The sequence below is a fragment of the Lathamus discolor genome, chromosome 3, assembly GCF_037157495.1.
Source record: "Lathamus discolor isolate bLatDis1 chromosome 3, bLatDis1.hap1, whole genome shotgun sequence".
NCBI classification, from domain to species: Eukaryota; Metazoa; Chordata; class Aves; order Psittaciformes; family Psittacidae; genus Lathamus; species Lathamus discolor.
The window spans coordinates 81098924-81124299 of record NC_088886.1 but is presented as its reverse complement, the minus strand read 5'-3'; the positions used below and the strand labels follow the sequence as shown (position 1 = coordinate 81124299).

Sequence of the window (25376 nt, the reverse complement as noted above, 5' to 3'; positions counted from 1 at the left end):
GGAGCTTAGAAGAAGGATTGAAATAAGATTAAAAAAAAGAAAAACTAAGTTGTCCTAATAATGTTACAGGCCTGAAAACAAGGATTTAAGAAAGAAGTTTGTCAGGCCTTTTTCTTTTTCCTTTGAGATACCAGTCAAAACCATAGTACTTCTTCTACAACACAAAATGTTTGAGATTAAATTTCTCTTAATACAATGGTTGGTTGTTGAGGTGTTTTTTCCCTCTGGAAAATCCAGATGCTGAGACAAAAGCAAATATGGTAGAAGCATTGTGCTAGGATTGCTGGAAATGCAGGGAGGATTGAGCTGTGGAGGAGGGAGAACTAGGAATTAGGTTAATCTCCAACAGAAAGTATAGTCACGTTATTTAATACGCCAACTACAGACAACAGAAGCCTTGTGAATGTGGTTGCTGGCCTAGGAAGGAACCTAATTTTTTTTTTTTCCTTGTAAACACATGCAGGAGGGGAATAGGCACCAGCATCTGCAAACAGAACTAAAACGGATTAGCCAAATGGGGCCTAATTTTTATTTACAGACAAAGTTCAGGAGATGTTCTGACTGCTAAAAGTGATGTAGAGGAAAGGCAAACCAAGCTCAGGGACTACTTACTGTTAGATTCCGTTATTATGGTAAACATGACAGGAAAATTACTGGCTGCAAATCAGAAATTTTTAAGCAAGTGAAAACCAGGTGGATTAGCAAATGAGGTTTGTTTGGACATTCTTTGTGCATCTTTGTCCTCATATAACTTGAATGCTTACTCTTTGTTCTGATTGTTTTGGGATTTTTTTGGTTGTTCTTTTTTTCTTAATAGATACTGAAGGTGTGAATGGAAGAGAGGAATCCGTGAACCTTAATGATGCTGATGAAGGATTTTCATCAGGAGCTTCACTCAGCAGCCAGCCAGTTGGGACCAAACCCATATCAACTGTATCCCAGAAGGGCAGCTTAAGGAAAACAGCAAGTGGCCATTCTGCTAAGGATAAAGAAACCTCTTCTGCAGCAAAATCCAACGAGAGTCCTCGCGATCCAGTAGCTTGGAAGCAGTACATGCACCAATCCACTGACCTTGGTGCAGATATAATTGAGATGACACCTACGAAGAAACACCTCAGCCTGCCTGCTGGGCAGGTGGTGCCAAAAGCTAACAGTTTGAGCCTGATCAGGACCGCCAGTGCTTCTTCCAGTAAATCATTTGACTACGTGAATGGCAGTCAAGCAGGCTCCAGTGTTGGAGCTGGTACAGAGGGTATTACCAATCTAGCAGCTGGCAACACCAATCGGTTTTCAACTATCAGCCTACAGGAGGACCGACTAGGCCAAGCTGGGGAAGGTAAAGATCTCCTTCCCCCAGGAGCTCCCCTAACCAAGCAGTCTCGATCTCCAAGTTTCAATATGCAGCTGATATCCCAGGTGTAACTTTGACTCCCTTCATTAGGACTCCCACTTTCCCCTTAATCCCCAGGCAAGTTCATCCTTAGGCAAAACGTGAACCATCATCCTGCAGTGTGAAAATACTGACTGTTGTGATCTTGTTTGATTTGGTTTAGCTATCATACTGTATTACTGAAACAGCAATAATTCTTCCCTCACCTTCATCCTCCCCTCCCGCCCCCACCCCTTGTAAACATGGTTGTGAAGCAGTATATAATGTACTGTATGCCTTTTTCCATGCCTTCCTTTCTCCTTGGGTGATGTGCAATCCATCGTAGGCTGATCAGTCCCATTTCAACACTGTGAGACTGGAGACACCGGCGGAAATGGTGAATGTGATCCCTATGAGAATGATGCTTTGGCTTTGTTAAGAAATAGAAACGGGTTTGTTTTCTCAGTCTACAGTACTGCAAAGACTACTGGATCATGACTTTTCTTTCTCAGAACCAGGAGTGCCTCAGAGATTCTAGTGTGACTTTGGACCTCTCTGAGTCTGTGCAATCAATTCTGGGGAGGGGATTGTCATTGCTGCTCCTGGCTGCCTACAGCACTTTTTTCATTAAAGTAAGGGTAGTTGTTTCTTGCCTGCCCCAGTCTCTCATCCCAGAAGCTTTTGATGTTCAGCAACTGAGACATGTATTAACAGGTTGTTTCCCTCAAAGAGAGGATTCTTAGTAGATAATATAGGTTACAATGCAGTTCTAATGGCGTTGTAGCCATTTGTCATGTTACATGTCTTCCCCTCCAGGATACAGGGTCATTCTGCATACAGACTAAAATTTAGACACCACCATGCTGTTAAATCAATTTGGTTTGTAAGTGGGAAGGAAACACTATTTTCCCAGGAACTAATGGCTAGCTCTGCTCCATTTTTGTTGTTCTTGTGAGGTGCTGATCACTGAATTGAAAGGTGTATTCGGGTAAAGAGTATTTCTCAGGCTGCTTTCTATGGTATCATGGCTGTTGGACACCCCTGGCCCCTCATACAGCTGCTTTCTCAGTGTCCCTGAAATCAGTCATGGAGTCATTTGAAGAATCCTGCAGTCCAGACAGACCATACTCTTAAGGGGCTGTCTCAGGGATAGAGACAATAGTTTGCTAGAAATACTGAAGCTTCAATGTGAAATGCTTTTCTAGAAACACCATTTGTGCAAAGGGGTACTGACAGTCCTTTTTTCCCCCAGAAGGATCGCGCTTCATTGCCTTGGTATATATAACCTATTGAGGTCTTTTAACTTATTTTAGTGGATTGGCCCTCCTCTAGAAAATTCAGAACTCGTGCCACTGAGCCAAGCCTTGAATGTATATGACTGGTGTATGGGCACTGGCTGGCACTTATGCGAAAGAACACTGCTTAGAAGCACATTTCTGGTTATACAGGAGAATGTTTGTTATTTTCTCTCAATTTTTTTTTTTTTTTTTTTTTAATTATTAGAAAAGGGAAAAGTTCGTCCTCTATGCTTTAGATATGTATGATATCCTGGAAGTTGACAAGCTGTAAACCCACAGGAAAGAGTTATGATCTTTACATGGGCACTTTGGTTTCACTATCACTGTGAAGGATAACCAGAAGCAGTTATAAATAGTAGGCTATATTTGATAGTCTTTGAGAAATTCAGGACAATGATATGATGTTGCATTGGTGGTAGATGGTTTTAGGTTTGGGTGGTTTCTTGCTTTTATTTCAGGAGAAATTTTTCTTTTTTTCAAATTTACATTAAAACTCATTTAAATATTTGAAGGGTTTTTTTGTGGATCAACAAATCACTTTAGCAGACTAGTCCTCATATCTTACATTCTATAGTGAATTAAATGGCATCTTGACATGCAGAAATTTGTTTAAAAAGTAAATAGAATAATCATCAGAAATCATACTATTTCTAAATTAATCTTGAAGGACCACCACAGGAACTAAGGCAGAGTTACGATAAAATGTCAAAAGCTATATATGATTAAACTGTTCTTTATTTTATAAAGTTTTACAAGTGGAGACAGTTGGTAAGTCGTGGCTGTACAAGACTATTTTGTAAAGACCATAATAAAGGAAATTCTATTGAAGAGTTATCACTGTAGATTAAGAAGGACCAAGTAATTTGCTTAAGTCTTTTAGAAAAAGAGAGTTCAAGAGTGTCAGCTAATTTTTTAATAGTTATTTTAAAGCATAGAATTGTTCATTAGCAAGGTTCTCTATTTTCTACATTTGCTATTAAAAGCATTCCTTCAGAAGTTTTAGACACTTAAAAAAAAAATTACGTTGGGCCAAATTTTACAACTTGTTAAAAATATTCTTGTTTGTGGGATCCCACACTATTAACCTGTTTCAGGAAAGTGAGACAACTCGGTGACTTCAGATAGCGAAGTCAAACGTGCATGCATAAATTTAAATTGCTCAAAACTTAAGTCAGACTACCTTTTGAAATACTTTTACAGTTCTGATTTTGATGATGTGCCTTTTGTTATTTCATCCATTGTATTTTGGTTTGTTGTCCTGTATATAAACCAGTCCTATATAAGGTTTTTTAAAGAGTTCAAATTTATCCCTGTGTAAAAAAAAAAAAAAAAAAAGTTTCTGATGTGCTACATCTACAGCTTCTGAAAATTACCCTTTTAGTGCAATGATTCAGTTGTGGGAGCTTGTTTTGTCATTTTTCAGACAAGTGCTGTTCAAAGTCTATCTTAGAAAATTACTCATCACTAGTATCTACAAACCAGCTGTAGTAATAGGCTTTGGTAGTGCTGTGTATCATGTTTATTGTTAGTGCTTCTAGAAGTGTCTCAAACTATGCCAAGGTGCATTAAGATCGAGGCGAAACTTACGTGCTGAAGTTCAGTACACTTCAAAGTACTGTGGCAGAAATAAAATCAGAAATATCTGGGATATGGGTTGAGGGAATAATCTGCTGGCTTTCTGATTATATGTGCTAAGTACTAAACAGAGTACAAAACATACTTAAATTTTCTGACAGCTGTGACAAATATTTAGACTTAAATCTCAATCCTGAATTCACTCTGCTGTGTCTCGGTTTAGAACATTTGGTACTTTACATGAGGCACTAGATTTAGATTCTGCAGCTTTTCAGTGCAACTGCAGCATTAGTAACGGGTTAGAAAGCAGAACAGTATGATTTTTCCCTGTGTATGTGCACATCCATGCATATACATGTAATTCTTAGGTGGGGAAGTGTGGGTACTATAAAACTTGATGTGTATATACATTTAAGTAGGCATAAATGAATTATTCTTTGGTACACTTTTTACCACATCATATTGTGCTGCCATTTTTGCAACATATTTTTCGTTGAGCTTTATAAGTTTAAGAAAATACGAAATGTTGGGATTGATAAATCCATCTTGATTATCTTTTTCAGGGGCTTATTGTGAGCAGCTTTTTGGATGAATAATGCACCATTTTTTCATCCTGCAGGCAGCAAAGTGATGAAGTAAAAATGCCTGTTAAAATGAATGTTGCAAGATGACAGTTTAAATTGCTGTATTATGCTTTTAGTTTTCATTTGGAGACTTTGTATGTCACTGTCCATTTTAAATGCAGATTTCTTTGAACACCCTTTCTGATGTGAGTTTGGAAAAGTTTATTAACAGCATACGTCATTGTGCAATGCTGAACATCATGCTGCAGCCAGTAAGCATTAGATCTAGCATTTGTAGCTTGCAAGTGTGTTGGTTTTAAACGCTACATTTCCAACATACTCCTGCTAGCTTTAACATAATTAAAATTACCTGTTTTAACATCAAAATAGTGAAAAAAATTCTTCTCTGACGAAACATTTGTTTGCACTACTTACGAATACTGGAGTTTACTGGGACAGGGTTTTTTCTCACCATGTGAGGTTTACTTGTGTGTGGGTAGGTACATACATTTGTCACGTGTTGACAATCAATTGCCTCAACTGTGTGTATACTGTATGTAAATATGAACATATTTTTCAAGATTAAAGGGGAAACCTGCATATTAATGGTGGTAAAGCTACGCTGTAGTAAGGTGACCCCAACTCTAACCCCTTTTTTGTCTCCAGATGCTGTGTGGCTTGTTTTACTTCTTTAATGAAGATTATTAGTGTTCTTGGAAAATTTTAGCTCCAGGGAAATTTTCCTCAATATTTAATGTATAACATGCTCAGAGAATTATATTTTGAAAAGAAAAAATTTTGAAATAGATAATTCTATGCTATGGCTGTATTTTAACCTAAGAGTTTAAACTTGTCCTATTTTATTGTGAACCAATGGCTATCTCTTTTAAGTGTTCAGCATTTTAACTTTGGTCACAAACCAGAATTTTTTTGTTTATCTTGGCTTACAAATTTTAATTCATTTAAAGATTCAGTGAGAACCAAGAACAACTTTTTGAGTAAAATCACAAAAATCAAGAAGACTGGGTGCTGTACTGATAATCCTGGAGGAGGTGTGGAAAATACAATGGAACGTGTTTGGATGAAATGTATGTACTGCACACAAAACAAAGATGGTTCTGATGTTAGTAAATTTAATAATCCCATTCTTAAATTCTGCAATTCTCTTATTGCCAAAGATATTGCTACCTTGGCATATTCAATATAGCACTAAAATCATTAGCTAGGTCTCATTTGTAACAACCGTTTACATCATAGGAATAGTTTGCGTCAGAAGAGTAAACATGCTCCTTTTTATTTATTTGTTTATTTAAATTTCTTGTTTAGGATAATTGCAGGACTAAAGTTGCAAAATATCACTTCTTTCCAAACATGGTAAGCAAAGAAGCCAGATCCTCTAAATGTTGTTTGTTTCTAGCATATGGGCCTTAATCTCTTCATTATTTTTTAGTTTGTTTTCTCACTGCACTCAGATAAACTTTGCTGTGGAAAGCTTTTCTGTAGGTAATTCAGGGTGGCACATTATGACATGTGTGTTATGTTAGCAAATGCGTGTTATCAGTCTGTCAAAATTTGCATGTTGTGACCAGCTGAAGAGCCAAAATACTCATTCGCCTCTTGCACAGTAGTGGCAAGTGATGGAGAGCTGTGAGCAACTTGGTTTTTCAGTAGTTCCTGAAAACAAGCAGTAAGTGGATTTTGCAAGACTGATATGTACGAGGATTTCCACGAAGTCAGTATGACATTTTATTTAAAATTAAACTCATCTTGGAACAACATTTTGAAACATAACAGCTAGCTGTTTCAGTTAACTTGCCTAGTAAGTTTGCAAGTGTCAGGGCCTGTGACATTAAAATTTCAGAAGCAAGCTGTCTTAAGGGTACCTTACAGCTTCCAGAAATGGAATTAGTAAAAATCTGTCCCATATGACTTGTCTGTATTTAAGATTTAATGAAAAAAAATATGCTTTTTTTTTTTTTTTCTACCATTCTTTTATTTACTTTTCTCTGGGCTATGCTCCTCCCCTGGTTTCTTTTTTTTTTTTTTCCTTACTGTGTTTTTCAGATTTTACCAAAAGTAGTAGCTGAGGGACCAAATGACCTTAAAATGGGTCCATAAGTTACCCCTCCTATCATAAAGAATTATTAAGCTAGTCCTGTGAGGAGCTGTTGATGGGAACAGATGTATAGTAAACTCTTGTGTCTGTACAGTAAAACCTTGCCCTATATTTTAGCTTGTGCATGATGAGCAGTGATGAGATCAAGTTTTATTAACCAATTACTTGGTTGTGAGCTCCTGGTGTTTCACAGTTGATAAAATGTAAGCAGTTTAGAGTGGAGTATCTTTGCATTCTGATAGAATTCTTTAAAGCAATTTAAATTTCAACACTTGACAAGATGATTAATCACTTATTAAAATGTGATACAGAATTCACACAGGTTTTTGGTTTTAGAGGGTAAAATGGTCGGGGGGATTTGTCATAGAAACCCCCTTACAAATTGCTAGGGGATCCTGCATGTTTGAATCCTCATCCTCCCCAGAACTGATCACAAAGCAGAAAAAAAAGGCTGAATGAAGCAACCTTTTACCTTCTGTTCTAAAATAAGGATGACTTGGGAGTGACAGAAATACTGGCTATTGACACTGTTCTTTCTGTTTAGGCAGTTGTTGTTGTTGTGCTAGACTTTCATGCCAATAGTTTATGAAAAATGCAACTAGTAAAAGCTTTGTGGCTTCAAGTATACAGTAGATGTGAGTTAACAATCACTCAGGATAAACCAACATGTCAGAGTATTAATAGATTCCTAGTACTGGGGTATGTCTGTGTGTTTCTGTGTGTCAGTGTTCAGTGATTCCTTTGAAAAAGACTTCTTATTCTTTTCTTGCAGGTAGTGAATACTTTTGGGTTGGATGTTGCGAGCTGGTTATTTATGGAAAAACACCGTATGATTAAACAGAATTGAGCCATTTAACATTTTTTCCATATCAAAGATTCCAGGAGAAAGCTAGTAAAGATTTTTAATAATTAAATCAGATATCCTCAATAGGTTTTAGATTTACTATGGTAGCTTTTTTTTGCTATAAAAAAAACCCCAACCCAACAACTAAATTGCCGTACCCCATGCTGCATTTTTTTAAATTTGTAATTCCTGTACTTTGCAATGAACCTTTTGATCTGTTTTCATCCTTGTATGAATACAGGCTATGCTGTCAGTTTTACTAGCAAAAAGAGAAACATTCTGCAAGGGTTAAAAGATTATTTTCTTACTTCTTTCTGTCACACCAGGTTTGTTTCTCCAAACTAAGGTTTCTGAGGATTTTTACTACTTTAGCATTATGTAATCTTATCTCTGTCATAGAAGGAGCGTAAGCACCAAGTAGCCCACTTCTTGTAGCATAGAGGTGGGGCGAAGAGCTGTGGATTGGTGGTGGGAGCCCCTCTTTGCCAGGACAGCCCTGTGTGCTGGTACAACCCCCAGACATTCGAGATTCGGTACTGGTGAAGGACTAAACCAAACAGGTTTCTAATAAACCGTGACCTCTGCTGTATGCTGTCCTTTAACCTGGGACCAGGCAAAAATCTTCGTTCTTAGACCTGAAGATGGCACGTATCGAAGATCATGTTATTGGTGCATGTTAAGCCATTATCTTAACTGTCTTACTGAGCTGGTTAATGCTGTTGACTTGTTGAAATGTGAAATGTAGTTACTATTGACTTTGTAAATACCTGCCAGAGATGAAATATAATTATTTTAAATCGTTGTAAATAGAGATGTATAAAACTTGACACAGTCTGCAATGCAGAAAAAAAAGTTATATATATATAAATATATAAAGATGTTAAATAAATATTGTGCTGTTTCCGAATAGAAATGGAGACCTTGTGAATTGTGGGTGTTTTTAATTTGGTGGTTGGTTGGTTTTGATTTTTGGGTTGGTTGGGGGGGGGTTGTTTTTTTGTGCGAGGGTTAGGGTTTTTTTTTTTTAATGTTTGGGGTTTTTTAGGGTCTTGGTTCGTTTTTTGGTTGGTTGTTTTAGGATTTGGTTTGGGGCTCAGGTTGTGGGCGGTGTGTAACGCAGGGTACATGTGCACGGTTTCACAGTTCAGGCACCCACCGCCACGCCGGTGCACGGGCCGGGAACGGGAGGCAGCCGCTGGGGGCTGCGTGTGAGTTAACTCGCCCCCGGGTGCCTGCGTCTAAAGCAGCGAGAGGCCGGGCCCGGGCCGTGAGGAGAGCTCTGTCCGGGCGGCTTCGCGTCGCCACGGCAACCCCTGTCCCCCGGGTGCGGCTGCCCGCATCGCTGGTAGCGGAAGTCCCGCCCTCTCCGCGGCCGCCGGCGGGCGGTGGCGGCAGGGCAGAAGGTCGCTGATTGGTGGAGACTCAGGTCAGTCAAGGTGCAGGGGCGGTGCTTAGCGCCCGCCCCGCTCACCCTCAGGGAGGCGGGTGTTTTCGCTCGTTGTCTGACACGTGAATCCGCCTCCGCCTCCTGCTGCCTCCGTCAGGGGGTGGCCGGGAGCCCGCGGCGGCGGCGGCACGGGGAGCGGGCGGCAGGGGTGTGTGTTAGTTCTGACCGGCCTTGCGGCGCGCTACCGTGCTCGCGTTGTGGCAGTGCCCGCCCCTGGCGGCGGGGCTGGGCGGGCGCCACGTGACTGGCCCGTGGGTGCTTGCAGGGTGCCCGCCATGAGGCGGCTCTCCGGGAAGGGTGGCGTCGCCCTGGAGGTGAAGTTCGTGCCCGACGAGGAGGTGCTGAAGCACATTGCTGACGACGCAGGTACAGCGCTGCCCGCTGCTCCCTCGGCCCTGCGAGCTGGGAAGGGAGCCCTTCTCCAATACGCGGGGTGGGTGAGCGCCTCTGGCGGGCTGCACGGCAGGATGAGGCCTTCAGCATCCTTCTCGTCTCACTGCCTTGTCTGCGGTTCATTTCTGTCCCCACTCCGGCACATGGAAAGGGGCAGCTGCGGCACCATGAGAAGTGCCTTCAGGTGGAGGTGGCGTAGATATTTGCTCTCGGTACTAGCGCCCGAACTCATTACACGTGTGTGTAATGCCCTGGGAGAGGGCGTACAAACAGCCTAACTTCCCAACCCCTGAGGTGGTTAAACACGTAGAGAATCAAATCGGAATGAGGTTTGAGATGGTTGCGAAGAGAGTCTTTTGCTGCAGTTTTATTTACTTTTAAGGTTTGGGACCTCTCTGGAGATGCTTAAACTTGGTTGTGCAAGGCACAGGGCACCCATATCTTGAGTTTGCTGTTGGTCCTGCTTTGAGCAGAAGGTCAAATAGATGGTCTCCAGAGGTCTCAGCCTAAATTCTCACATGAGTGTACTGACAGCCTATAGGCCAGTTCCTCTCCACTTGTTCCCCTTTGCAAGGGAAGATGGGGGATGCCAGATACCATCCTGTTTGCATGCACTTTGATACTTCTGCGTGTGAGTCCCTGTTATTTCTCTTCCAAACTGTGGAAGATGGTGTGTGTTGAAATGGGCATCTTGTCCTCATGGACTTGTCGGGGTGAGCTGCTGTGGTAAAGGAGGGCCTGATGGCTGTAGAGCCAGCTGACCACAAGGGCACAGACCAGCTGTTCTTTTACCAGGACATCTTTTCAGTGTTGTATTTTTTTAGTGATTTGCAAAATATGGTCTCTAAATGGGGTAAGTGCATGCTATGGCAATAGAAGTAATAAAATAATAGGAAGCTAAAGCTTTTGTTGCAATCCTAGGCATTAAACTGCGGAAGGACAAGGCTCAGCCATCAGTCAGCGTGAAGAGATTTGTGAAGAAGCTTGAGAATATCTCAGATGATGAACCTCAGGAGATCCTAGAAGAGAAGGACTATGTTGCTGCTCTTGGAATATGTGCTCAAGGTATTAGCAGGGCAAACCTAACACAGCTGTGACTTCAGGAGATTCTTCTAATGTCAGAGTTGCACAGTGTTGAGGAAATTGCCTTTGGGGCCTGACCAGCTCTGTGCTTGTGGTAACAGGTAGAAGAGAGGATAATAATTCTAGGATTTTGTTGTGCTACTGATTCATAACACCTGCAATATAAAGAGTCCTTTGAGCCAAATAGTAAAATGTTGCATTCCATCTGCTTGGGTTGGGAATACACCACTGCTTTTTAAATAGCTACAAGTAACATTCGTTTTCACAGATCCAGTAGGAAATGGCTCAAGTGTAAGTGGTGGTGAAGTTTACTCGTTCAAGACTCCCAAACGCTCCAGCAGATTGGCAGAGCTGGGTATGTTTTCTTCTTCTTTCATTCTTGCTCTGGCTGTGATTTTTTTTTTTTTTGTGTGTGTATTCTATGATTTGTCTCTCCTATTTATTCAAAATGTATTGAAATACTTTGTAGTATTTCAGTAGCTTTTATCTGGCTCTGAATCAGTCTTCCTCAGAAACAAAAGCACAGGGCTAAGGCAAAGCAATGGTCTGGTGAGGAAAACAGAAGGAAAAGTAGAAGTTTCTTAATGCCGTCGGAATGGCACTTACACGCAGACTAAGGATGGCAGACATTTTATTTGTTTAACTTAGAGGGTTATGAGAGTAACTCATCATGTAGCAAAGAGTCAAAAAGAATGGAGTATTAGTTTTTTGTGTCAGTGGATTTCTCAGAGTGTCTGAGTGTGCTTGCTAAACTGACTGTGGACTCAGGAGAAGCAAGTAGAAAGTGGCAATACGGAGAGGGTGGACTGTCCTATTTCAAAGAAGATGCTTGAGCCCAGCTGCCAGTATGTGTGCCCAACACCATCTGAACCTCATTAGTGTTTGGCTGTCACAGCTACCAATAGATCCTATGGAGGGTGATCCAGGGAAGAGGGGTCATCCATCTGTATCAGCATGTAGAAAGTGGTGTCTGTAACTCCTTACTTCTCCTCTTGCCTTTTGCTGTGTCTTGGGAAGTTGTGTGTTTCTACCCTCCTGCAGGGTAGGTTTCACTGGTGCTTCCTCTTTGGAAACTGAAGCAAGTCGTACAATGGAAAGCTAGTTTTTTTGAGAGACTGATAGCAGGATATGGGGGCCTTCCATTTCCAGATCAGTGATTCAACTTCTGCTTTTGCCATTAAGTAGTAAAAAGAGGTTGGTAGGATACAAGAACCCACATCCTAGGGAACTGATGTGTTTGCTATACCTGATGCTTTACTAAATCCAGTTCAGCAGTTTTAAAGGACTTAGTGAGCATGAGCTCATTGTTCTGATTTGAAGACTTGTGGTCTCCCAGGGAGTTAAGTGTACTTTGCCATTGCCGCAGCTATACTTTTAAAATGAATTAACTGAGGAGTTCAGTCTTTGAAAAATCTTTAAGGATTACATGCACCATTAAGGTTAGAAAAAAAAAAAAGGTGGAAGTATCTGGTGCGCTTTCTGACGTAGCTAAGAAATTAATACTTACAGAGTGTTTCAGGTGTATGGCTGGCTTGTATTCGTGGCTGACTAGCCAGAGCTGGGAGTTTTGTACCCGATGTGAAACTTCTTCCCTTCCCCCTATTTCCTACAGCCTCTGAATTAGCCCAGACACCAGGACAGAGTGTTGCACCTGATCACTCCAAGTGCCCTGATAAGACAGCCAAAGCCCCTCAAAGCAGCCGTAAGTTCTGTGATGCTTTGCGGAACTGAAGCTGAGCGGATGGGGATTATGTTTCTGTTTGGGTAGTAGAGTGGATGCTTGAGTGCCAGCTTCTGTCATGCTTGAGTATTCTTGTCAGCTCAGCATTGTATACTGAACTGCTCGGTATGCGTGGCCTCGGGCTCACCTGGGTGTCAGATCTTTTATTCTGTCTTGGTGATGTAGAGAAAACAGGAACTTTTCTGTTGCTGTAACACTTGATAATTTCCTCTGTGTTCAACAGAAATGCTTGTAGTTAAGAGAGTTACAAGCTGGGCTGATGTGTTGAGCACCGAAATGGTAGGATTGTGTGGGTGTACATGTATAAATTCATGTTTTATTATGTAATATTCAAGCACCCAATGCTGCAGGGAGAAATATAGGTAGGAAAAGTCAGTGCAGGTGAGCTGGCAAGAGCATATTACTTTGTGCTCAGAAATTGAGTCTGATGTGGTCAGGGAAAGGACATTAGCTCATTTTTCAGCTTTTTCCCTCCTGCTGATGGCTTCCCAAAGCTGTGACCAGAATTAAAAGCTGACTTTTGTGGTAATAACATTGACTGTCTTTGTTCTCTCTTTGCCTACCTGTGAGGACCTAGAAGCTTCCCTCACAGGATTAACCACCCATGAAGCTGATATTCTGGCACAGTGTATCTTTGAATAGTGAATGTCTATTTTTCTAATGGACCTTCTTGTGCCACTGTTGAAAATACCCAGTATTCTGAACAATGCTGTTTCTTGCTTTGCAGAACGCTCAAGCAGAGTGCAGGAGAGGGTGAGTTATGACTCTACCTTTTTTGGGTTTTTTTTTGTTTTGTTTTGGCTTTTTGTGTTGTGTTGGTTTGGTTTTGGGTTGTTTTGTTTGTTGGTTTTTTTTTTTTTTTTTTACATTTTGCAACTTGAACTGGCCAATTACTACAGTTCTGGAAAGGAAGGACAGTACAAATGTCTCTCCTAATCCATCCGGGCAGGAGAAATCAAGTGAGAACCAGAGTTACCATTAATCGGGATTACGGAATTTAGTGTCAGTGGGCAAATAGTGGGTTTGACAGCTTGATTAGCATGGGTGGAGCCAATTTCCTTGCACCACACTAATGAGGATGTTAGACAACCACTTAAACTCTTAACTTTCCAATTTTTCATCAAAGGAAGAAACAGCCTTAATTATAAGGAATGGCATTAGAACAGGAATTCAGGAAGTGTGGTGTTGCTGAGTTTCTTTAGCATTGTTTTATAAAAAATAAATTGTGATAATGAGAGGAGATGTAAGTTGATGTTGTCTTTTGTGATGCTACAGAGAGATACAGTCCAGAATTGCCAGTTGTGGTGGTTATGAGTAGGGTGCTGTGAAACACTTGGCTTTCTAAAATGGTATAGCATCATACTAGAAATGTGTGCACAACTTTTCTGGTATAAAGTTCCAGGATGAGATAGGCCTGTAAGAGATGCTGTTTTGGGATGGCATTCATTCCTTGATGATCCGATATCCACCTTGACAAGATTAACAAAAGTGTTTCCTAAGTATTGCAGACTTGATCTGGTGCCTGAGTTAGACATATGCTTTAAACTTATGTAAGGAAGGTGTGCCACTACAGCTTGATAAACCCAGGCAGCTTGGGTTCCCTTCGCTGTGCTTCTGGGCTTAGTATTCTAAGTGGTCTTCTGTCATTCTTGTAGTTGTTTTCATAGTGGACTTCCCAATGACTTTGAGTGGACAGTGTGAAGTGGAAGACGACTCATTTGGGGAGCCAAAGCATTGCCAGTTTGTCATTGCTTCAGTTTGACTCTTCCTGAGGGGCCAAGGTTGCCATCTTATTTGCAGATTTCATGGTTTTCTACCTTCCATCTCAGGACATTAGTTGAAAGAATTAAGCCCTTTTTGGAACCTGATCCTGCCCCTCCTCTAGCTCTGAATGGCAAAAAAAGAACTCTCCATACTTACTGCCTCTGTTTTCCCAGTGGACTGAAATAACTTGAAAGTATAACCAGATTCTACTCCTTTCTTGGCAGAGGGCTGTTTTGAGGAGGTATATTTTTCTTCTTCTAATGCATGTTTTTTCTTTGCTCTTACAGAATAAGAAGAAAGAATTTGTATCTACCACACCTTACAGACTCAGGAGGAGGCTAACAGGTAAAGAGCAACCTTTGCAGTCAGTCCCACAGTGAGGCACTGTGTTCAGAGGAGAGTGTTTCTCCTGTAGTAAAAATCTGATTCATCCTGCAGAGAGTGTAGAAATGTCCTTAAGGAAATCTGTGTAGACCTTTTCCCTTCCACAGATTGCTGCTTAGGTAAGGGTTGAGGGGGGTTAGAAGCACCAAATCACTGTACTTCAGTAACATGATCAAAAGAGACAAAACTCTCAGTAACTCACCTATGCTGACACTTGCCCAGTTTCTTGGTTAATGCAGTTATCTAGCAATTACTTTAACCAAGTTATAAAACTTTTTTGATGATGGCTGGAACATTCATGGTGAAGTATTTTGCATGTCTGGTTGGTTATGTATGCTCAGAATGAATGTAGAGGAGAGTTTAGTGTGGGATGTTTCTAGTTCTTCTTTTGTGTTGAGAGACCAAGACTGAGCCACATTCTGCCTGCGCTCTTCAATCAACACTGCTAACAGAGGTCTTTTACAAAACCTTTTTTGCACTCAGCTTGCATGGTTGGCATTTGGGAAAACTGACATGAGATGCTAAGAGAAATAGGGACTTCCAATGTCCATTTTTAGTAACTTTTTATGGTAGGATTATACTTCTTAATGGGTATCAAGGAGCAAGCTTTACTAAACAATAAATTGTAAGCCTAGAACTGGGAAAGAAATGACTGTGTATGTTTGCAGTCCTCTTAAGCATTTATTTTAATTTTATGTGAAATATGTTTAAGCGTCATATGCTTGAAAAACATCTAGAGAATGTGTGTGAGTGAGCAAGATGATGCAAAATCTGTTCTGTTTAAGAAGTCGTTGCTAGCTTTTAACTGTAAATTTATGCTCTAGCTCCAGTTCCCTATTTAGAAAGTGAGAGTGAATATTCTTCTTCCTGCTCAGAGGAGGAGGATGAGGAAGACCAAAAAGAAGACAACACTGTTTCATCACATCAGAAGACCCCAGAAAAAATAAAGGCAGCATCTACGCCTCCTCCCGGCAACACCCTAGCCAAAAAAAATAGGGAGGACAAGATGGTGAGTGTACAGAAAATATACCCCTAAGCCAGCAGACACCAAGGAATGTTTAGTGACAATAAGCTGTGGGTGACCACACCTAACTGTAGGGAGGAACTGCTAGACTCATTTCAAATGTAACCAGCTGGACTGGCTTTTGCTGTACTTCTGAGCAATGCCTGTTGGACAGGCATCATGAGAGCCTGTGGGCTAATCCAGTCTCTATCCTTAGTAGCTCCAGAAGGAGAAGTTCTATGATGTCCGCAAAGCAGGAGACCCTGTACTGAGAAATGATGAAGAAGGCGACTTCTATAGCACCAAAAGAAACACATACTACTTTTTGGCTTAGTGTTCTGTTCTCTCAGAATCTCCCTTGTGTCTTCAGGAAAGAACCATCTGACTGTTGGCTTTGGCAGAATGCTACTGTAGAAACCATTTTTGCAAATATCTGCTGGCTTTCTGTTCATCCTTGCTCAGTGTTTCATATTGGCCATCTTCAAATGTGTTTGTGGGTGCAAAGGGAGAGGAGTAACTTGACAGCAGAAGTGTGGCTGATCTTGCCATCCTTTTTTTAGAGCAACCTGGTGGAGGAATACTTTGAAGCTCACAGTAGTTCCAAAGTGCTCACTTCAGACCGAACTTTGCAGAAGTTGCGGAGAAGAAGATTGAGTCAGGTATACTTTATAGTGAATCCCACAATTCTTGGAGCTTTTGCTTTCTTTGAATATTTCCCTCATCCAAATTTCCTGGTATTGCTGTTTTCACTTTATTTCTGCTGATTACATTGTTGGTGGTAACACTGATTTAGGTAGCATTTTAAGCATTATGTCTCCTCTGCTGCTCTGAGCAGGGACAGGGCCCAGCTGTTTGAACCTGAAATAGTATTGAAAATGCAGAGAGAATGCACTTGCAAGTGAGCAAATAGTTGAAAGCTGCAGTTACTGGCTGGGCTTATACCACGACACCAGAACAAGTTAAAATCTGTTTTTTGAGGAGGAGAAGAGGGAGAAGCAGAGTTGCAGAGGCCTGCCCTAAAAATTTGCACCATTAACAAAAGCATTTTTGTTAGTGAAGTGCTTAGGGAAGTTACAAGCTGTATTGACTCTTTATGTGTAGAAGAAATGGAGAGAGCACTTTTTATCTGAGCATTATTGAGTCAAGCCACGTGCAGGACTAGGAGAGCTCTAAATGTTGTCACCTAGTTTGTGAAATGCATTCTGTCCCCTTCCAATTTCTAGGAGATAGGAATGGTCTAATTGTGGTGATTGAATTACTGTATTATTTTCCATATGCAGCTTTTACAAGACAGTTCAAAGTAAGCAGCTGTACCCTACAGAGATAGGTACACAAGGACAGGTGCCAGGGAAGTATATAAAATACTCGGAGCTCTTGTGTCTGTGACTGCTTTTTGCATCCATCTGTGTTTTAAAAGATGGCATATATGCAGGTTGCCTGATGTCTGTTGTTGTCTGGAACTGTTATCCAGAGAAACATCTGGATTCTTTCGTAACAGCCTTGGAAGGAAATCAAGGTTTTCAGTATTAAATCTACTGCTGTCTCTGAAGAAACTGGAAGCTTAGCAGTTCTGTCAGTGCTATATGTTTGTCTGATACATTGCAGCTGTCTCTGTGTTCTTTCCAGAGTAAACTATCTTCTACTGAAAGGGAGTGGAAAGCAAAACTGTTAAAATTGAAGAGGAAGGGAGGCCAGTGTAGATTTGATGCCGTTTGTCATGATACTATGCTGTTGAAACATCAACATCCCAGCATACCTTTAAAGCTGAATTAATCCTTTGATTCTTTATGCTTTTGAAATGATACTTTTTCTATGATTGGCTGTCAGTTGCAAATGATTTCTTTATTTTTTAAGATGACGTTTGTGAGCATTGTCTTGTAGGGACAAACACCTGAACCACTGCTAAGCATGTTGATTGGAGCCCTTGCTCCTGTGAGCAGGGTTGTGATGTTGGTGTCTTCCTGGTACAGCACTTGGTTCTGTGTAAGCTCTGAGTGTTGTCCATTATTTCAGTAGCGGTTTTCCCATACTCAGTAGGAAGAGCTAAAACACAGTTTGATACCAGTTCTAGTCCTAGTCTGGCTGCTGTTTCCCATTAAACAACTTTGTTATCTGCTTTGTTTCTCCAATAGCAAAACTGTGCTTAGAGGGGTCTTCCTGGGGGGGGGTGTGGGGTGTGAACCCCAAACCAACATGTATTGAGTGCACTGTCAATGAACAATATTCTCCTTCCTAGCTAGAGAGCATACTAGAGGGGTATTTGTAAGGAGCCCAGGTATGTCTTGTTTTTTCTCAGCTTTGACTGACTGTCATCTTGCCTCTTTCTCAACACAGCAAACACTGCATGACCTTTTGAAGAAAGCTCCCCCTGCCTATGCTGCTGAAATCAAAGAGCTAAACCAGCTACATGAATCCCTGTTTTCCAAGTGGATGCTGCAATTACAGTAAGTATCCAGTGAGAATCACTGAAGAAGCCTCATAAACAGGCACTACCAGTAAACTTACCCTCATGTCAGCAGCATTCTGTGGATGAGTTGTGGTGCAACTTTTTTTCTTTGATTGTTTGCTTGAATTTAAAATTAGGTGGCATCGATTTAGTAGAGTGTTTCCTGTAAACCAAATCATTTCTGACTAACTCCTTGAACTGAATGTCTGAAGTGACATGAGGTTGCATTCTGTCTGGCAAGTTGGTCTGTGCCTCTGTAGACCAAGATAAGAGGGCGTTCACAAACGGGGAACATGAATAATGAGTAAACCAGGAACATGAATGATGTGACTAGTGTCCTTTGTGACAGTCAGTTTTGCTTACAGTAGTGTGATTGGTAGTTGGTCACCCATCATCAGTTTCTTCGGTGTGTGTCTATCCCCAGTGGTGTAGCAGTTACCTTTGAATGCCTACAGTACCTAAGGATCTAGGCATGAAGAAACCTTAATGCTGTTAGAAACATTAGCAGTATAATTTTTATCTGGCTTTGTGTGTATCTTTGTGGGAAGGAGAAAAGACCAAGCATCCAGGAAAGCGAATGGGAACTGTAGAGATCTGTAAGATGCTGAAGCACCTTTGAGAAGGCAGGCCACCATATCTGAAGTTCTGAGTCACGAGCAGATGTTGGTGAGGAGAAAGCCTCTTCGAAGCTTTGCAGGAGAGTGGATGGAACATAAATTTGTGGTCCATGGGGAGTAACAGAGCATATGAAAAATAAATTAGCTTTGAAAGTTGGAGAGCTGCAAGAGGAGGAGTTCTCTGGCTTGGTGATCTGGACAAATGGTTAGAGATGTATGTGGCAGGGCAGAAGGAACAAATCCATAGATGATACTGAAGTCACTAACAGTTGTTGAACACATTACCTTTGCCCAATGCTGTTTGAGTGACCGGATACACTTCTTTCTAGTCCTGATACTCTTCTTTCTGATTTATGATAGATTGATATTATTAAGATGATAGATTTCCTGCTTCTCAAAAATAAACAAAGCTTTGTGATTCCCTAGCATGTTCTCTTTATGCTTACCTGCCTTTTTCTCTGTGGAACAGTTAGGATAAGAAAGGGATATGAGAACTGTTTAATTTTGCTTTGAAATTGTGCTTGTGGATGAGAGTAGAAAACCCCTATGAAGACTTGCTTATCTTCTAGTAATTTCTGTGACTCATGGTAAGCATTGAATATAATCACTGGGGAGGGGTGAATGAAGGCAAGCCTGGAGCTGTGTCCTGGTTTCTGCTGGGGGAAAGATAATTTTCTTCCTACTAGCTGGTGCAGTGCTATGTTTTAACTCTAATATGAGAATTATGCTGATTAACGTAACACCAGTGTTTTAGTTGTTGCTAAGTAATGCTTACCCTGATCAAGGGCTTTTCAGTCTCTCGTGCTCTGCCAGTGAGGAGGGGCACAAGAAGCTGGCAGGGTCACTTGACCCATACTGGCCAAAGGGGTATTTCATACTGTAGAATTTTATGCTCAATATATAAGCTGTGGGGAGTTGGCCAGGGAGGGCTGTTTGCTCCTTGAGGACTGGCTAGGCATTGGTCAGTGGGTGGTGAGCAATTGTATTGTGCATCATTTAGGGTTTGTTTGTTTTATTCTCCTCTCTCTATTAATTTTTATTGTTATATTTTACTTTATTTCAATGATTAAACTGTTATTACCTCAACCCATAGGGTGTTAACTTTTTCTCCAGTTCTCCTCCCCATCCCATGGCAGGGGGTGTGAGTGGCTGCTTCATACTCATTTGCTGAGGTTAAACCATGACAAGTTGATGAAATACGATATTTTGAAAGGCAAGACTGCAGTGGATCATTTTGCTTAATGAATGTATGAACCTAAAGAGGGACTTGTACTTTTTTAATGCAGTGTATTTGCTCACATTTCTTCAGCTTGGGTTTCAATATCGTGCTTTATGGACTGGGCTCCAAGCGTGATTTGTTAGAGAAGTTTCGTACCTCCCTGCTCCAGGATTCTGTTCACCTTGTGGTTAATGGATACTTTCCCAGCATCACTGTGAGATCTGTAAGTGTGTGAAAAGCGTGTGGGTTTATCTGACCATCCTGTGTTACAGATACTTCTGAACTTCTTCAGTGTAAAATGTTAAGGAAACCTGCTGCATCCTGTAACAGAAGACTCTTGCATAAAGAACAGTTCCTATCTCTCTTTTGAGAGTTTAAAGAAATCGGCCCATGCATTTTCCAAGGAACTGCATTAACTCCCATCATTAATAGATGGGACTAACAGGATACTCATTAATAAATATTTATTAGTCTAAAGCCGTACTTTATGTCACTGTTTTGAAAATGGGTAGAAATTTTTGGTATATGTTGACTGTTTGGGGGATTTGATGGCAAAAATCCAGTTACCTCCCTCTAGGACAGTCAGGGGCTCAGTTTCAGATTTTCTGCACTAGGTCCTTCAGTGCCACAGCCCTCCAGAAGGAACTGTTGTTTCCTTTTTCAGATTCTCAACTCCATCACAGAGGAGGTACTGGACCATATAGGGACATTCCGCAGCCCCCTTGACCAACTTGACTTCATCATTGAAAGGTTTAAAGAAGGTAAAACAACTAACCTTATACGTAAAAATGTTAGAGTCCACTTACTGTTAGGAGAACCTGGATGTTTTCTTCCTTCATAGCTTTCATGCATGCAGTCACAGTTTCTTATAGCTAGCATACATTCTTGCTTATAATTTCTGCCATGTACATGAAAACACGTATGCACCAGGAATATAAGTGTACATGATACCAAGCATACTTTATCCAGTGTTTCACACATTAAATTCTCTAGAAAGGGAAGGAGGAAGGCACAAGCATTCTAACAAGACAGAGGCTCCTCAACCCTATGGAGGAACCATAAATGATAATAATAAACTGAAATTATCACCTCCCTTGCATTTAGCACAGTGCATTTGTGCCTTATTTACATAATGCCTCTGTAGCCATGTGTTTGCTGGTAGAAGACAGGATAGGTAAACTCTAGCTACGTGAGGAAAGATGGTTCTTAGTGGCTGCTTGAGGACATGATACAAATCTTGCTGAAATCAACGGAACAAAGAACTTGCAATTTGCAGTGATGGTTGCTGACGGATATCAAGTCCTTTGAGCTCCTCTGGAAAAACATGGCCTGAGGGTCTTCCGATAAATTTCAGTATAGGCTGGATTAAGGCTTTAATGTGCATGGTTTATTCATTTAAATTTAATATATGCAAATGCTGGCATTAAGATGAAATAAAGGCCAGAAGTGTCGAACAAGCATTGGGTTCAAAAGCCAGATGAAACTGGTACTGCCACGCAGAATGCTTGGTGAATTCGTTTTGAATGTCTGTTTCACTGCTTAGGTATACATACACAAATTGCTATGGGATCTGAATTGTGCATGGTGTGGGTGTTTAAGTATTTACATTCTGATTTCCATCATTACCTTATGAGCATTTCAGGTGGAACTAAGTGAAAAACACTGGTTAATGGTGGTACCCACCTGAATCTACATAAATCAATCTTGTGTAGTACACTATAGCTTATCTGACTGTGAGTCTGAGGAACTTTCAACTTCCATTGGCAGCTGAGTTATGTATTCATTTGCACAAAAGCTGGCTACTGTTCCAGAATTGTTTCTGGACTCAGAAAACAGCTGTTCCCAGGGATAAGTACCACAGCAACAGGCAAGCTGGAAATTTTAACTTCTACCATTTGCATTATCTAAGCTAAGTCTTTGTAACTTCCTTTGAGGGCTTAGGGGGCAAGATTTCCAATGAGGTCTGTATGCTTTGGATCCAAGCCTGAATAGAAAATGCATTTGCATTGTGTGAGGAGGATGGTAAAAGTCCCAGTCATGTAACTCAAAAGGAGTTGAACAAACTCTGCTTAGACTTCCATCCAAAAACATATTTGAATGACCTTGAATTGCAGGACTAAAAGTCATAGCTAAACAGACAATTTCTGGTAAAAGCCACAAGCAAGTGGAAAGTGGATTTTGCAGTTTAAGCTTAAAGAGAAGAGCTTAAACTGCAAAAAGAAAAGGTAGGTGTGATAAAAACTGCGATACACTGAACTGAGAAATTTTAAGTGCTCAAAAACATCAAGTGTGGGATAGAGATCAAAGCAAGCTGTACAAGGAAAGTGATTTAATACTGGAGTAATGAATATGGAGCCTGATGGAATAGACTTATCCCAGGCTACACTGGAAATAGGAAACCACTTAGTGTGCAATTTCGTTTATTGGTTCTTTGCTGTTTTTTCTGATCTTGCAGATTCATCTTTAGAGCTCTATGTACTCATTCATAACCTGGACAGCCAGATGTTGAGAGGAGAAAGAAGTCAGCAGATCCTTGCGCAGTTATCCTCTATGCCTAGCATTTACCTCATTGCCTCTGTTGATCACATCAATGCTCCTCTCAGTAAGTCTCCTTTGGCCTGATGTAGCAAAGAGAGAAGGATCTGTGTTTTTGCAGCTGCCAAGCCTGTTTCATAAGCTCATGTATTACTGTTGATGTGTAAAATGATCTGGTGACATATGTTTGTATGGTGGTAGCAGCTGGAAGACCCACTTGGAACTGTGGGTGTATTGAATCAAAACTATAGGAAGATACTAAGAATTACCAGTCACTGTTAATAATATACAAACAGACTTCAAGCTTCTGGCACCCTCTGATTTGGGGACTTACTGAAATGGAGATTGGATGTTATGTCTGTCATTGCATGTGAACAATTTTGTTTGTCAGCCAGAAATTCTTTGCACACTGCTGACTCTGGAAGGATTGACAGTATGTCATAGCATGTATGATGTATGTACATAGAATGTATGATGATAGAATATATAGTACAGTCATAGAATCACAGAATGGTTTGGGTTGGAAAGGACCTTGAAGATCATCCAGTTCCAAGCCCCTGCCATAGGCAGGGACACCTTCCACTAGACCAGGTCGCTTAAAACCCCATCCAGCCTGGCCTTGAACACTGCCAGGGATGGGCCAGCCACAGCGTCTCTGTGCAACCTGTGCCAGCGCCTCACCACCCTCACAGTAAAGAATTTCCTAATACCTAATCTAAATCTCCCCTCTGTCAGTTTAAAGCCATTACCCCATGTACTGTCACTACATGCCCTTGTAAAAAGTCCCTCTCCAGGTTTCTTGTAGGCCCCTTTTACATACTGGAAGGCTGCTATAAGGTGTCCCTGGAGCCTTCTCATGTCCAGGCTGAACAAGCCCAGCTCTCTCAGCCTGTCTTCATAGGAGAGGTGCTCCAGCCCTTTGATCATCTTGAAGCTGGTATGAAAAAAGGATGTATGCAGATGTTTTGTTGCAGAGAATTTTTCTTGCACGAACTGCTAATATCTGGGTGTATGTACAGTGAATTTCAGAAGGATACATTGTTTTCTCAATCCTACAGTAGAACTTGCTTATTTAACATCTTAGAAAAGCTAAATCTCTGAATTCAGTCTGCTCTTTTTTTTCTGTCTAGTGTGGGATCAGGCAAAACTAAGCCTCTACAACTGGCTTTGGTATGAGACGACGACATTTAGTCCATATGTGGAAGAAACATCTTATGAGAACTCTCTTTTAGTACAGCAATCTGGATCTTTGGCTTTGAGCTCCCTAACACATGTCCTGCGCAGTCTCACTCTCAATGCCAGGTAAGACACTGTTACACTTCACAGTAGAGCTTGCTGAGGATCCAGTTCTTGCTAGGTTATGCTGATCTGTAATTGTCAGGAGGCAGTCCCTGTTTTCTGACAGCAGTGTTCAAGATGAAGATAGTAGGACTGAATTCTAATTGATTGGTTATTTTAAATGAACACTGTTTGGATAGCAAGCCTTGTCCAGTGTCAGGATCCATAACCAGGACTTTGTACTTGATGGAAAAATAAGTTAATATTTTCTGACGGGGCCGGGGGAGAGTTGTGCTTGTTGGTTTTGTTTGGGTTTGGGTTTTGGGTTGGGGTTTTTTTCCTTTTGATTTTCCCCTTTCCTCCTTTCTTTTAGGGGAATATTCAGATTGCTTGCTCAGTACCAGCTGGAGAACAAAGACAACCCATCTTATCCAGGTATGTACCCACCTCTTCTTACCTGTTTCGGTGTTGCCATTGCCAGCTCAGTCATAGTAGCACTGGCTTTTGATATGCAGTGTATGTCACCAGCAACAGAAATGCTGTAACTGCTGGCTCAGTGAGACTCAGTGGCATAGACTCTTTCTAGTCGTCCTGTGTCTGAATGACAGGAAATCAATAGACTGGCTGGTTCTGAAGGACCTCCTCTTACTGCTGTCTGCTTTTATGTTTAGACGTGCACGAGACAATTCATGGGGGACTCTGAAGTTAAAGCATTAAAATAAAGGAAGAATATGAATTTGCTTAACTAGCACATAAAGGATGAGGGAAAGGCAGGAGATTCTGTTCAGGTGCTGCTATATGAGTTCTCATGTGTCCCTGCTTTCTAGGTACATGTGGAATATTCTGTCACTGTCTCTAATAGGTGCTGCAGGGGATATGAATAACATGTTAATAGTAAAGAAAGTTGGAAGTAAGATAGAAGAGTTGGAAATTAAGAGAGATTAACCTTGTTGGGAAGTGCATTTAAAGTGCTACTAAAATGCCATTAGGCAAACGGGGTGACTGAAACGTTAATTTATCTGTTTTCCACTGATTACTGAAATATTAGGTTGGCTGTGTACTTGAAAGAAGTGATGTTACTGTAGCCAGTGCATTCTAAGCCAAAGCAAGATTTGTAGGAGGAAACTATACGTTGTTATGCAAAAAAATCTGTGAATCTTACCACTTCATTTTCTTGTTCTTGCCTTTTTATATCTCCAGGACTGTCTTTCCAAGACTTCTACCAGCAGTGTCGGGAGGCTTTCCTTGTGAACAGCGACCTGACACTCAGGGCACAGCTGACAGAATTCAGGGACCACAAGCTCATCCGGACCAAGCGGGTAAGTTAGGAAAAAAGATAATTCTGGATATTCTGCCACCTAAGTATCCCTAAGACACCACTCTGCAGCTTGCAGTGAGACTGTGCTATTTGAAGCATCTAGTAACCAGCAAAGTGCTGACATTCTGTAATGCAGCTCTTTCCATGTCTCCCAATTCATCAACACCCTTTACATGGATAGGGAGCTGTAAAAATACAGCATGCTTTGGTTACTCAGCAACCTACAGGTCTCTTCTTCCTGAAAACCTTGAGAAGTAATAGACTCTGGAGCCTGATAATCTGCTTCCAATAGTTAACGTGTATTTGCATGAGGGAAGAATGCAAGCTAGTCCTAATAACGAGGCAGTATAGTAGTTCTAGATATGGGAACACAGTGTTGAGGG

General features: G+C 41.1%; 1 protein-coding gene across 20 annotated transcripts in view; it reads left to right on the top strand.

Moving 5' to 3' along the window:
* HYCC2 (hyccin PI4KA lipid kinase complex subunit 2) overlaps positions 1-25376 on the top strand; it is a 75362-nt gene that overhangs the window by 48607 nt on the left and 1379 nt on the right. For 16 of the 20 annotated variants that reach the window (XM_065670031.1, XM_065670032.1, XM_065670027.1 and 13 more), the window contains one exon: positions 818-8678. In XM_065670031.1, the coding sequence (XP_065526103.1) occupies positions 818-1422 (605 nt within the window). In that variant the 3' untranslated portion in view covers positions 1423-8678. Of the gene's footprint in view, positions 1-817; positions 8679-9249; positions 9579-10526; positions 10671-10956; positions 11044-12300; positions 12391-13156; positions 13183-14480; positions 14539-15401; positions 15587-16140; positions 16240-17914; positions 18025-19952; positions 20086-20526; positions 20624-22317; positions 22465-23527; positions 23700-24048; positions 24111-24875; positions 24995-25376 lie in introns of those variants that run through there. The other 4 variants (XR_010610648.1, XM_065670037.1, XM_065670039.1 and 1 more) reach the window with 3 other exon arrangements.